At 40.5% G+C, this 15,176-nt stretch overlaps 1 protein-coding gene across 2 annotated transcripts; it reads right to left on the bottom strand.

Annotated features, from left to right (window-relative positions):
- Nucleotides 1-386: 386 nt before the first annotated feature.
- inka2 (inka box actin regulator 2) lies at nt 387-14,652 on the bottom strand. Of its 2 annotated transcripts, none has more exons than XM_008408427.2 (2): nt 14,231-14,652; nt 387-3,525 (listed from the first exon to the last, which is right to left on the bottom strand). In XM_008408427.2, the coding sequence occupies exons 1-2, from the start codon at nt 14,300-14,302 to the stop codon at nt 2,260-2,262; spliced, it is 1,338 nt and encodes a 445-aa protein (XP_008406649.1). In that variant the 5' UTR covers nt 14,303-14,652; the 3' UTR covers nt 387-2,259. The 2 variants fall into 2 exon arrangements, with proteins under 2 accessions (XP_008406649.1, XP_008406650.1); XM_008408428.2 differs by lacking the exon at nt 14,231-14,652 and adding an exon at nt 4,882-4,972.
- Nucleotides 14,653-15,176: the final 524 nt, after the last annotated feature.

Consider the following 15,176-nt stretch of genomic DNA (forward strand, 5'->3'; position numbering starts at 1 on the left):
CTCATCCATTGTGTTGTYCCAACCCAAACCTGGCGGTTATGTTTTGTAAACATGAGCAACATTGTTGAACTCCAGCCATGCATAACAAAATAATGATTGACTGCAAAACTGAAAAGACATTTAAAAAGCCATTATGTCTTAGCTTCTGTATGGAATTGTAACATGTAATTAAACAAATGTTAGTTTATATAACTTCTTTCCTGATTGTCATAATATTAAAAGACAMGGGAAAAACAAACAATATATATATATTTTTTATCTTGGCGTATTTGTATTTGTAGTAAATGTATGACATTGCTGACAATACCTCAGAAGAGAGCATAGGTTACTTTTAAGTTGTACTTTYGTAATTCTCTCTAAGCAAAAAAGTAAAACACAGAGAAACATTTATTTCTGTAAAGCAGATTTAATTTATGAAAGTCAGTGACAGATTTACAGCACACAGGACACATAAACACTATAAACGGTTCGCAGAACCCYGGTRAAAAATAMCAACAATATCACAAAARATTACACGCAAGAACATTTTTACCAAGAAGAAATAAATGTTCCAATTACAAAGACAAACTGAGTGATATAACATTTCAGACTGCTGCGTCTTGTTTTAGCTAAATCTRTATGTGTGTGTGTGAGTGTTGGACCCTCTGAATGAGCAGAATGTATTGACCTGAATACACAGACTATACGCCATATGGATCTTCTGGCCAAGACACTCAAAAGACCTCTGAGGCCTAATCCCTGCTGGCTGAAATGGTTTGTCTGTTACCCCACTTAAGACACACAGAAATAAAATATTCTTCTACAATAAGTGAAGAACGTCAGATTGTCCTTGCATAACAGTGGTCCTCCAAATATCAGCAGAGTGTTGTGAGTGAGAGTGGGCAGTGTGGTCTGTAATCCTGAGGGGGGTTGCGATAAAAGCTGTTGATGCTATTTATGAAAAGTAATATCTGTAAATCCGAGTACTGTGGCATTCTTTACATGCAATGTTGTGACCGTATTTTAAATATTCATATCTGCACAGAATAATGAAAATCATGCAATGGCATATTACAGTAAGTGCTTCTTATTGCCRCTGTTTGTTTGGTGACAGCTATGTACAAAGATCTATACATCAGGTACGTTAACCTCAAATCGCTTTAATGGCTGCTGGTAATTTTTTTCCAACCATCTATTATTTCAGCTCTGTTACAGTTCAGCATGTGTGCAACATGTAACACCACCATTATAATCCCAATCATTCATAAAGCTYTGGGATTAAACAAGCTTGTTCTGCAACTTTTTCAAGCCACAGACATGYTTTCAGTAACGACCGGGTACCAGATGGCCGCCGGTTAGCCAGTGTTCACAATTGGCTGTGCCATCTTTCACCTCCTCCCCCTTACTGTGAAAAAATGCTGTCAGCAAAACTGAAAAGAAAAGTGATTMTGTCCATTATGAAATTAAGCTCAGCAGCATTTATTTAGTGCACATCTTGAATATGAACATGCACCATATTGTGTCTGTCTGAGCAAAGGAAGAGTTTACTAACTTATATTTGAGACTGATTGAAGTGTGGCAGTGTCTACTTGTATTTTTTCAGTTTTTAATTCCTGAGCTGAGTGAACGAGGCTGGTCCAGTTAAACCTGACTTTCCAAAGCCTTTTTGGAAACAAAAGGAAGCTCAGGACTCTTTAGTGGCAGTGCATTCAGTCGAAGCTGTAAACAGCTTCACATATGGAAACTGTAACAATGCAATTTGACTCTTGGTGGTTGCTGTATATATAGATGCAGAGAWGTAATGCGAGTCATGTTGGAGAGTGTAACAATAAAAAAAATGTCCGTTGTAGCTTTTATAAAGTTTCTGGTGACATTCTGAGAAGGATGTTTATGTCAAAAGTACCATCTTCTGGGACAACCAGACAATCCGTTTGCACACGTGTGTGAAGACATCTGAAAAATACAAAACTTGAGCATAAATCCTGAAAAAGACTCAGACATGCTGCAGCACATTTTCAGTCACTTGTAGAACACAAGGCTCTCAGATTGTCATACAAAATGTTCAAGACTCACTGTTGGACCTGATAATCTCTGAGTTGCAAGAGGGACATGTGCTGGAGGTGTTGGAAGTGTACCAGATCATTTCTGAAAGATGTAATTATACCCCAGCCTCTTATTCATCCGTCCATTCACTCCTTCCATCAGAGCCGCTCGTACCCCCAGCACCTGTCTCCTAGTCAGTCTGGCAACGTTGGCAGCCTTTTGGCTCGAGACTCACTGTTAGACCCACACAGCTGTGTTATAGTCAAACAAGGGTTGCCTTTTCTCCAGACCCATCTCTGGCTGCCTCCTGTCTAGATAAATGCCTGGGAATGGTTGCTGGTAGAACTGGGGGAAGGGCTGGTACTGTTGCTGTTTTCTTTCRGCTTCGGCAAGATGTGGACATGGCCTGCCTTTGCCCTGCTGTCCGTTTGCCCAGAAGGGCAGATAAAAGCTGCCTTTTGACGCCTTAGGAGCCGCTTTCTTAGGCCTTTTGAAAAGGTCACYCTCAGACARCTCTGGAGCCATCCAGCCAGGCCTCTCTTTGAGGAGTTTGTCCCTGTCGGGCCGAACGCTGCGCAGGAACTTCTTGAAGATGTTTGTGGTAAGCGAGAACTTCTTGCAGATTTCCTGAGAGCGGCTGAGGCGAAGAGGGTGGGCTGGTGTGTCGGGTCTATCCTCTCCTCCTTCTGTTGTCCTTTCCTCTCTTCTCTTCCTCCTTGCCTCGTGTTCTCCGTCCTCTCTCTCCACCTCAGGCAGGTCAAGCCAGTTGCCTACAAGGTCTGCAAATACATTGTCGCCCAGCACTAGGGGCTGACGGTTGCGGCTACGGCTCATGAGCGATGATGTCCAGTCGCTGGCATCGTCRGCGCTGTCCTGGGAGTAGTCGCTGTCCAAAGAAGGTCCCTCTTTGGAGAGGCTGTACAGGATCCCAGGCAGATCCACCACCTGAGCATGGCGAGGAGCCTGGGAATGAGGGTATTGCTCTGGCGGTGGGTTTCCTACCATTGGTCCATAGAAGTCTACCTGAGGGGCAGTGTAGCCAGACCACCTTTTGGGTATTGACTCAATGTTGTTTTCACTTCTTGTGCTTGTACCACTTCTTTGACTTTCRCTCTCACTCTCACTCTCCAGACTGGAAGCTGAAGAAGAGAAGAATCCCATGCTGCTTCTGTTTCTTGATGAGCTTTGATCATCCCTACTTAGGGAGTTTCTGCTGTCCAAGGACAGCCTCAGACTTGGCACTGGACTGGTGCTGGGTTCCTCTGGCATTCCTCTGGTTGGTCTTTGGACAGACTCGTGCTTTTCACTTAGACCCAAAGCTGATGCAGCTGATAGCTGAGCGGTAGCTGAAGCAGGATGTGGGATTCCCCGGTTAATCGGGCGTCCTGAAATGTCTAGGCTTTCCAGTGCTGTCTGGACCTGAAGGAGCTTGAGTTCTTGAAGAGCTCCCATCATTGAATTCATCTGAGCGTGGAGGCCATCTCCAGCTTCTCTCATAGACAGCTGCAAGAAAAGAGAGCAAAGAAGAAATAATGATGAGAGGTTAAAAACAGCAAAGACTTTACTTCAACTTTTAGTAGTTACAGAGCCTTGGCATATGATTTCTAACTCTTCAACCTTTTCTCATTTTGTCATATTACAWTGACAAACCTCAGCACCAATTCACACATAAGCCATGGTCATCTGTGGCAATCTTTTCTTTGACAGGGAAGCTGACTAACATTGGTGGTWCGATGGGAGATGGTTTGAGCAAACTCCWGGTTTTCTCAAGTAAGTAAGAATCTGTCAGAAATGTAATACTAGTTTATAGAGGTACAACAACTCTAAATGTACAGCTAGAGTTATGTTTTATAATAGTTATGGTGTCCTATCACTATTACAGGATACTTTGTATTGGACATTAAAGTTTATTGTTGTAATGTGACAAAATCTAAAAAGGTTCAAGGCATGTAAATATTTTGACTATCTTACAGTGTAAAAACTGAGGTAAGAAAAAATAAATACATGCTCTGATTTTAACCAATAAACATAAAAAAAGATGTTAGACATTATAAACAGGCTTATTAAATACTAAGAGTACAAGGTTTTGAAACCACCAGATCAACCCAGTGCTCCTCATTTCTAGTTAAAATGTGTGGTCATATGACCTAGTTTTGGATGACGATATCCCATATGGCCTCCGTATGAGAAGACCCAACCAGTGACAGCTGCAAAACGCAGCAGTTCCTTTGTTCTTCCTCAATTTCTTTATCTTCATTTTCTTTTTCTCTCCTTCCATCTGTTTCACCACATATTCGCTTGCTAATTTGAGCCACCTTGGTTCCCTCTAATCCAGCACTAATAATATACTTTTATCCTGCTCTCTCTCTTCCTGCTCTCATGTGCTTCTGCCATGTGACTTGGACTAACCGTCTTCTCCTGAAGGCAGATAAAAAAGCCCAGAGGCGACACTCTGACCTGTGTCTTAACTTGCAAGCATAAGATTCTACAAACTTCCTCAGCGAGTTTGAATTTTCCCTTAAACTGTTGACACAACAGGTTTATATTAACATTGTGAACATGCATGCACTGCTGAAAGTAGCAACTTGATGATGACTCAGCMTGCAGGTAGGCATGCCCCACTTATTAAAAATAATAAAACRTTGGTGGGAAGAAGGTAAGAATGCAGAGAATTACAACAACATGCCAAACTGTGTGGGAAAAGTCAACGTGAAACTTCTGAAGCATGCCTACAAACTGTCATCCGCATCAACCAAACTGCCAAAGTAATTACTATAACTGACAGATAAGTGAGATAAGTAGCTATTGTGAATGCAAGTAACTGAACAAATTCTAAACTTTAGAAAACCCCCGCCTTACCTCACCAGACAGCAGATACAGATAGCCCTGTCAGCCTACACCTCTGCCAGTCAGTCAGTGTTGCTCACCATTCAAACTGATCAGTCTGCCCCCATATATAGTCATCCCCATCCAAACCAGAGACACCGTTGGGCTTYACAGCCAATCAGCTCTGCCCGTCTAGACTATAATCCCCATTCAGAGGGCGATGGAAGTGGTGGTCAGTCAGGCAGAAATGGATTGACAATGAGATGGGGTGGAAGAGCGACAGCAAGTGAGAGGGGTGGTGAGAGTCAGCCGGGTGATCAGCAACAGAGAGAGGTGGGGCTGATGGGAAAGGATTCCTCACCATATGTTTGGATGTTCAAGGGAAAACTGTTGATGGATTTAATTATGGATGACACCATAAGAACACCACGGGTTGTGGTAGGAGGGTAATATGGGAACAACAACACCAGGCTGCTATTCACAGAGTGGAAAGAAAGAGAAAAGCCTTAAGTACATGGAGAGGGGGAGAGGCGGTCGGTGTTATAGCTTCTGATTTAATGGGAAAAGAGCTTAAAAAAAGGTTAAAAAAAAATATTGAACTGTCATAAAGTTGCCTCATTTCTAACTGTAGATCTGTAATCTTACTTTCTGTCTTGCAAAATGGCAACAAAAACAAGGTTAGATTTAAGAAAAATATCGACATTTCTTTTTAATTTTCTAAATAGAGCAAAGATTTCTTGTTTTCTCTCATTTGTGTTTATTCTTCTGGGTTCAAAAAATGCTGCCACACACTTTGCTAATTTTACCAGCAAGTTGACTGCAACTGAGTTCATTATTTATTATTATTGAACCGTGAATGTTATCAATTTAATATAGCTTTGCAAAAAAGAGCAAAGAGAAAAGAAGCCTGTACCAGAAAAGTTAGAAAAATTACTATCATTACAATCATTGATGTGTGCATTTTAAAAACTGTAATAAGCATGTACAACTTCTTGTTATTTAACCTCAGCTTGACACTTAAACAATGTAAAGACCCGGTTTAAAMAYYCTGCCTGCCCTCTGGCATATGACACATGAGTGGGTGCATGAAACACCTCGAAGATCAGATAATAARGCCATYAATSCTGGGAATAAAAGCCTCCCAGCTTCCTGCTGGCTCTCTGAATTAGGCAGTAAAGGTACATGTAATTAGCACAATCAGGCTGTCTCTTKTCTCCCTGCCTTCTACATATGGCTGACTTCATTTGCCATAATTGTCTGTGTCCTGGGAGAGGCAGAGAATCAGCAGATAATCATGGTTTACTTTACTCCACATCAAACATCAACAAGACGAAACACAAGATGACAGAAAGAGCTCTGTTCCGTTGGATCCGAGGCAGAAACGGGGCTTTAGTAAAGTTTATATAGGGAGCAGGGATTACTGCACTCTGAGCTGCTGGTGAAACCACTTCATTTTATTAAATCTGTTTTGGAAATATTATCTCAAAAGCCAACTGTTCTCAGGCTGTCTAAAATAACCTCACCTGTTTGGAAGTGCAATCTGGAGCACTCCCATACAGCCATAGCATTATCCCCAAAATGCAAGYATTATCTACAAAAASACAGCCTTTGTTTACTGGCAGCTCTATTCTCAGGGAATATTAATGATTCATGCTGAACTCTGGGGAACAAATAAAAAAATAAGCCCCATTATGCTGACTAACTCTGGGCACTCCTCTGCTGCCATTTCAGAGCTGAACTTTCTGGCCCAAATATGTCAGACTTTTCAACCTGCATCCTTACATTTGCTCAAGAGGCTAAAAAGGCAACTTTAGAATAATATCCTGCAGCAGTTTCTAGTTTTGGCATGAATGTCACAGACATTTTCAGAAGCCCTTATGATTACAATGTGTGAATCAGCTAAGGGGCCTATTAGGAACAAGACATAGAAGACCTGACACAACCTACAGAAGTTGCTGTAGTAGAAAAAGATGCAGAAATATGTCAAGGCTTATTAAATAAGAGAAGTGGAATGAAATTGGGCTGCAGGAAATCTCACCCAGAAATGCCTGCATCATTAAGACAGTCTTGCAAAGTTTAGCTAAGTCTTCTTTATGCGCTTAAGCCTCCAAGTATTTCAGTGATTTAATCCATCAAGCATATATTTCAATGAGAAGATCTCTTTTTAGAAGCCCAGTCAACCCCCACGTTTTTCTTCTGGCTGCAGTGGAGTCGACCAAGCGCACATAATTGCCAATCAAGAGCAGAATGCTTCAGTGTTTAAGGACAAAGGCCGCCAGAGTTAAATTAGTGCAGAATGAAAGCTTATTAAGAACTTCTGAGCCATTTTATCTAAGAAAACAGTGTGATCTTTATTGTTTTTTGGTAAGAAGTTGGAATATGTGTACAGATGCATCAAATTCCTGCATTTGGTAAGAATGCGGGAAGTATAAACAAAGCAATACACTTCCTCTAATACTGAGCTCCAAACATGCTCAAGCTTGTCACATTTCAGTGAACTCTGTGTCTTCTCTTTAAACCAGAATGACTGCATGAAAATTCACTAATAGTGGAAAACAGAACGAAAAATAAACAGAATTCTTGTTTTTGGCTTCAAAATAGAGACTTTTTACTGCTGTTGCCTGGTATTGGCTGGAGGGTGGGTAAACAGAGGCCGAGGTCATCAGCCCCAAATAGGTCTTCCTGTTTGCAAGGAGCTGACCAGCAACCACATATTTAATGTACTCAACCCTCCCTCCAGATCCAACCAAAATTTAAAAAATGAATGGCGAGGCTGTGTGGGTCAAAAACAGGAATGGACTGTCCGTCTGGATACAGAGAAGGTCTCTGTGGCTGTGGACGGGCCTGAGGTTATGATGATGATGATGATGAAGCACAGCGGCAGTGCTGAACAGCATTCAGTGAAATAAAATAAATGACTGTGCTCAGGATAATGAATGCCTTTTTGGTGATGAAGGCTTTTAGAGTGACTCTGGTCAAAATGCCCTCAGGGGCCATCAGTCAGGACAGAAACAAGCATGAATCATTTGAGCAACAGRACATCGGACATAAATGTCTCTTGCACGATGTCATGACAAATGTKTGTTAGGAATAGATGGTGTTTTTATCCATGARTATCTGCTGGGAGTGAGAGTTGAACAAATCATTTTTTGATTTTTTATTTTAAATATCTACTTCTTACTGCTTGTAGTTTCAAAACGATTTCCACCAGTGTCTGGCACAGATGCTCAATTAGAAGAGTTAAATMTGGGGAGTTCAAACCCAGTTGGCATTTTCACATGCGTCAAAAAGAGCCTGGGTATTGCTGCTTCTACACTTTTTCCTTCCTTGGGCCACTTTTATAGATACTTTAGAAATGCTCTGCAGTCATCTCTTTATCCCAGCTTCACTCTTGTCAGAGTCCTTATGCTTCTCATTTTTCTTGCTTCTAGCACATCAAGTTTGAGGGCAAGATGTTAAATTGGWGCCAAGTAAGTCCCACCTTCTAACAGGTGCCTAATCATGCACAAAGCTGAAGCCTTAGCTATTATTCGTTTTGATCCCATTCATTTACCTGATATAAAAATAATAGCTGCAGCCAAATATCACAGAGAAATTCACAGAGGAGGAAAATTTGAMAAGCTCTGCAAGTGAAACATAAATATAATCTTAGCAGCCATTGCAAACCTCCTTCTGAGTCTGTTTTTGTCTTAGTAGGTGCAGATTATGYATCATATTAATCTTATTCTGCACTAATATAATCAATTACATATTTGATATTGGTTTTAACCTTTAAAAACAAACCAGAAACATTCATGTTGATGTAACTCAACTCAATGTTTATCTGGGGATCTATCCACAGTAACTGGGACACAGGCTCATCCTGATGCCTTTTTAAAATGTACCTTTTTTAAAGCAGTGAACACCTCCACTCTACCTGGGTAGAAACTATAGCACCAAAGGAACCACAGGGAGGCTAGAAAGTCACAACTATCCCTTTAAAATAAATCAGTTCAGACCCAATCTAAAATTGCATCTAGAACCTGCCGCCCAACACTTAGACTCTGTGATGGTGTTCTCAGAAACAGGGAGGTGGTTTAACGACTTGTTTCCTGTGAGAGCTCGTTTATAGCATCAGAAGTGACGCTGCTGCTGTGGGAGGCTGGCGATGATTAGGATCCGTATCATCCTCTTTGGCAGATAATATGTGGGRAGCAGGGACAGAGTGGGACTCTATCTGTTGTCTTCTTGGCTGCAAATCTTCACTGGAAGCATCAGTCCCTACGTAGACCTTTGATGGCGCTTCAGTTGACGTCAGCGATGTGTGTGTGTGGGCTGTGAAATTCCTCAGCCCCCCTCTCACATCAAAAGGAGTGAAAAATCACAGAAGCACTTTCTGAAGAGCATGGATATGACTGCTGATGACGTTCAGGATGAAAAGCTTCACTTTTCAAGACGTTAGGAAGCTATTACTGCTGTTCAATTTGTACTAAATGGGCCAGCGTACCAAAAAAATTATATTCACGAATACACAAAGTGTTTGATGTTTGTTATTTTGTATCATTATACAAATACCTTTGTAACACTCCTTTAAAATCAAATGAARAGAATCCCAGAGATGAACCATCGTCAAGTTTTGCATTGCTCAGAGAAGTTGACGATGTTTTACTTTGGATATAGAGGCAGGAGGTTGTGTGCCTGCAGAGATCTTCATGTGTAAAACAAATACTCAGAAAAGAACATGTAAAGCCTTTCAGACCAGAGTAACCAGAGTAGAAAAGTAAGGCAGTGAGAAAACAAATGCCGTTCATTCGGCCATTGTAACATTTTTCCTCAATAGACTGCTGTAGACATTTCTTGTTCAGTGTGATTGATCTTTATCAGCTTATGAGTGAGTAATCGTTGGTGAAAATACTTTCACTAACAAAGTATTTTGCAGCAGTGGAGGGAAGTATGGTTCACTGCAAATGGTGGCAAGGCCCAAGGGGAGCACCAMAGGCACTTCAAAAAAGTTACAAGTTCTCTATGGCTCATTTGTAAGTGCAGTCAGTGGGAAAGAGGCATCCTGCTGTGCTGTGTATAGTAATAGCACTGTAGGAAATAAGTGCTGTTTACTGTAGCTGGAGTTGGTGACTTTGAAGATTTACATTTTTTAAACTAATCTGGACTTTACTGGATTATCTGTAGGTTAAATCTCAAAAAATGTAAACTGGTCACATTTGAACTAGATGCTACTTTGAAAAGGGATGATTTAAAGTATAATCTAAGATTTATTAAACTGTGTCAAAAACACAAAGATAGAACACAAGGACCACCTTAGAGTGAGACAAGTCTAAAACTCTCTTCATAAACCTTGAATTATCCTTTTAAACTACAAATACTTTAATCACTCCACAACTTTACTGATTCAGTTGATTTTTCCATTCATATTTATTGTTTTGTCCTGTAGCATGAAATCTCAGTTAAACCCAACTGTATCAAAGAGCAGACAACACTACAGCCCTAAGAACAAGAGGGAGGTTTAGCTGCTGCATTCCCAGAGGAGATTTCGAAGAAAAAAAAAAAAAAGAACCAAAGCAGATGCAAATATTACAGGGGCTTATTTTATCTGCAAATCAGWCACACAGCTTCAAATAGTTCAAATATTTCTTCACGTTCACTGCTTTTTCTCTAATTATGGTTGCTTTACGTAATCATGAAGCGCTTCCAACTTAATAGCTGAACAATTTTAGATTTTCTGCAGGCCAGTATYAAGCAGCATGGCGATGCAAAMATGTACAAGGAATACTGCACTAAACCTCAATGACATCAGAAACCAAAAGAAATGAAAGAAGGACGAACTGGACTTAATTATGCACCATGTGTGGCCACAGCAGCAGCATAATTACCCACTCAACTCCCTCAAGAAAAAGAGCTGAACTGCGGCACGTCTTGGGTACGGCTATTGAAATTTGTGAGCCATGAAAAAAAAAAAAAAACAGGTTATGTACTCTGGCCCACAGTGATAAACATGCTTTGTTACAGGCTTGTGGCTCCGTCTCAAACACAATGATCACCCAGGCAAACCTCGCAGCTGCCACCGAGAGCTGGGCCAATTTTAGCCGAGGGGAAGGAAAGGCAGAACAGGAGCCACGAGGGAGGAACAAAACAAACGGACTTAGAGTGAAACCACTACCTTGCTTTGTGAAATGTTTTCTGATTCAACGCCCAAACGTAGCAAAGGTGAAACTTTCCAGAAGGTTCCACAGGTTTTCTGCTGGTGTTTCTCTTAGATTAATGACTTTGTGTTTGTTGGCTTTGGTGTTGAATTCCAGTGATAGTTGGCTCAGAAATTCCCCTCAGGTATGACAGGAAAAAAAGATGATAATAAATATAAATCTACCTCAGCAGTGCTGATAGTGGAAAGCTGTGATCTGTGTTTCGGTGTCTTCAGTAGTGTTGTTAGACAGGTGTAAACCCCACGTTTAGACAACATGAGTCAAAAATATGTCAGTGTTTGTATTTTTTATCTTTGAGTAGACAAGAAGGGCTTATGCTTTATTTTTTTAATGACTCTTTGTCTGCTATAAGAATCATGATTCATGCATGCGTTTGAAAATGTCTCACTGCTGTCTGCACAATGAATAAGAGCCTAGTTAAAAGAACAAAGTGATGTTGACAGACTTTTCTCAAGAAGAAAGAAGAGCGACGACAACGACACATTCCTGACTAGAAAATGGATTTGTAGGAAAAAGGCTGTTGGCAGCTTGACTGAGCCAAGAAGTTAGGAAAAAAATAGCCTTAAACCCTGTCGGTGTAAGGGTCAGATGTCTGAGGATGACCTGACTCTGACCTACACAGACTGGTACTGCTGACCCTTTACAACATTAAAGCGCTTTTATCTAAAGCTAAAGCTGTGAGTTTCACAGGGTTCAGCAGGACTTTAAATGCCATTCTCACATTTTTTGAAAATTGCATTTAAAGTCCTATTTGAAACTGCAGACTTTACTATGCTCACTTTACAGCATGGCAGAATAGATCAATGTACCTGCTCAACGATGGAAAAAAAAATAGCTTATTAATAGTTGCTTTGGTCTATGCTGAATTTATTAATCATAATTACTGAGTTTAGAAACACAATGCACTTCTTGTTCTTTAGGGAGTGTCAAAATGATTTTAATAACAATATTTTCTGATTAATAAATTAATTGTGTCTGTTTACAACTAAAACTGTTACTGATATACAAAATAAATGAATGTTATGGTATGTATCATCAATTTTAAAGTTATTTGTCCATGTTTTGGTATGTTTGACACCTTGATTAAGYTTTGATATGTTTGTCTTCACACTCTTTTGCTATTTCCATTCAGTTTCACACAACATGCCTATACAGGAGGATTCCTCCATAGTCAGTCACTCAATAAAATCTACTACATTTCCGTACGTATATAACTTTTATCAACTAACTACATGATCACCTGAACTGTCTGGTTTTGTATTGTTATGTGGACAGAAATGAACTGAACACAGGTCGCTGTGCAGATTGTTCCAGCTTAAAATAAAAACTCTGCCTTGAAAATATTACAGCAACTTCTTGGATTCTGCTTAATGTTTTCCAGGATGGATATATCACTCCCTGCTGCTTTCTGCTGACAACATCTCATCCCCTCCSCACATTAAAAAGAGAGTATAAAGGGAGAGTCAGTAATGAGCTGAAACTAAATGACCATTCAGTCTGATTAACAGGGTGCTTCCTTAAATTGTGAAAYCCCCTTATTGAGAAATAAACTGCATTGTCTTCCACAGCGTTAGAAATTATACTCTTGTATTGCAGTGCAATCAAATGAAGCTGTTTTGCAAGAACGAGAAAGTAATCAAGCTGAGAGACGTATCATTTAATGGTGAATTTTGCCCAAATCAAAAACTGCTTTCTGGTTTCACGCCTTGTCAGGAACCAGCGTGCTTCAGATGTGTCCCTAACCATCTCAGGTAAACAGGGAATCTTCAAAAACATACAGGCAGTGGATCCAGATGGATCAGGATGAGGGAACACTGGTTTAACTGGCACAAAATTTGCAACGACTTGCTAAAATATGTTAAATAAATGTATAATGCTTTAATATTGCATAACAGTGGTGTAGTGCAATAATTCACTATCCATGTGAGCTACAAGTCTGTTATCAGATTTTTTGACGTGTATTTTGCAGTCAGAGCATAGATTCCTTCTCGTTCGAGTATTAGATGGAGACCAGTCGCTGTGGAAGAAACACTGTCAAACCTGGCATGGACACCCCTTATTTTCTGAACAACAGATTGCACCCCACATGGTCTGCTTACTGGGGGACACTGCCTCGGTTTTTAACCGGCATCTGCTCTCTGTTCTTCTCGTTTGATACTCTGCATGGCACGACACTTTCTTCCACAATGTTACCAAACTGGGATGCGACAGCAATGACACAACACGTCACTCTGGCATCAGCGCCACCTCAAGTGCCACTTCACAGACGTGGGACTAATTTGGAGCCGCCAGTCAGGAAGATTAAACTTTAAAAAAAATATAAAAACACACAGCCATCCAAGGATTTTCAGCAGGCTGGTGGCCGACCCAAGAGGAGAAAGAGAAGAAAAAAAAATCTGTCTTTGCTTTGAAGTGGATTCCAAATGAAATCTGTGCCAGTTAATGCTCCTTTGAATCTGACTCCACTGCACATCCCTGCCAGATGATTCTGGACGCAAGGGTTCCCCTCGMAGATTTTCATATCAAAACGAGGAAAGAGTTAGCAAAACTCAAGCTGAGATCAAACACGTCCAGTCGCCAGTGGACAGATGTTAACATATTGAATAATGGAGTCTAATAAATTCAAATCAGGACATGAGGTTGTGATGAAACTCAACATGACTGCCAGTTGTACTCACACCTCTGAACTCGCAGGAAATCAATCACATTTACTACAACATGTGTGAACAGCATGAAACATATTTTAAACGTTCAAGAATTTATAAACCCTTGCAGGGTAAAAACGACTCCTGCTGACAGGGAAGAAGGGGCAACGCTGAGCTCATTAGGGCTTGGAACATCTSCCCCAGATGTGCAGACAATGAGCGGGGATGTGTGCACATGTCTCTGATGTTCTCACTGCCTTAAGCATGCAGGTTAATGCATTCATAAAGCTTACATGCAATAGGTGCACATGCTAAATCAAATAAAAACAACAGCAGCCAAAGAAGCATAAGAGTTTGATATACAGAACTGTTTCAGGATACAGTCTGCAACAAGGCAAAAAATATKTAATCTCAAATTCTGATTTAAAGACAAATTATTAAATTGTCACGTCTTTTTAATGACATGTAAGTTAAAATAGCTCAGTTGTGAAAAAAAAAACGAAAAAGAAAAACACCAGAGGTGTATTAACCAGAACCTACCAGTTCCTGCTTGAGTCTTCTCAGACACGCGTCCATGTTTCTGGATTCCGGTTTGGAGTKCTGCTCTTCCATTTGACTTATTTTTGYTATTTTTAATTTAAAAGTGTCAGATAAAATGCTTCACCAGCTCGAACATGACTGAGGTGCTATTTCYCTGTGCAGAGATATTTCAAATCAGCAGCGCACTGTCTGGAATTAAAAAAAAAAGAAAATGCGCAAATCCTGCTGAGGAATGYGCGTAATGACGCGATGGCCGCTGATGACGAAAATGTGTTTACTCCAAAAAATGATAATGAGGTCCGTCCGTGTTATGGCTRCGATGGTCCGTTCCTCCTCTCCCACTGTAAAGCTGATGGTCTCCCTCTGCCAGTCTCTGTGTATCTCCTGTTTCTCCTCCTCCTCTCATATTTTACCATTCTAGACAGCCGCTTACGTTACCCATCCGGTTCCCTCCAATGAGAGAGCCTCTGAGAGCAGAGCGAATCTCATTCAAACCAGGATGAACCAGAAATCCATCATTTATCATTGGCGAGCAGATTTATCCGCTGTAGCTTATACAGATTTTAGGGAGCTTTAAGTAGAAAAATCAAAACCTCTGGAAGTATTTCAATCAAATATGATATATAAATGTGCTATGTAATTATAGATTTACAGATTCTGCTGACTCTGTTGGTGTAAGAAATTAAAGGAGGATGTTTCCATAATAACTGTGTCATAAAAGGAGCTATAGAGACAGTTTCCTGGCCACCTTCTCTGCAGACKYTGAAGGGAAACACCTGATCCTGGAGCTTTTGTTTCACTGGCTTGGATTTGAGATTTTATTGGCGGGGAAGAAAGAATTGTATATGCAGGACAGGCAGTCTGGAAGATGTTTATCTTCCTCCAGTCAGCTGAAAAGATTGCATTGGCAGCATATTAATTCTTCCCTATTAAACATCTCAAGGAG

Source organism: Poecilia reticulata, linkage group LG5 (genome assembly GCF_000633615.1).
Source record: "Poecilia reticulata strain Guanapo linkage group LG5, Guppy_female_1.0+MT, whole genome shotgun sequence".
Classification (NCBI taxonomy): Eukaryota; Metazoa; Chordata; class Actinopteri; order Cyprinodontiformes; family Poeciliidae; genus Poecilia; species Poecilia reticulata.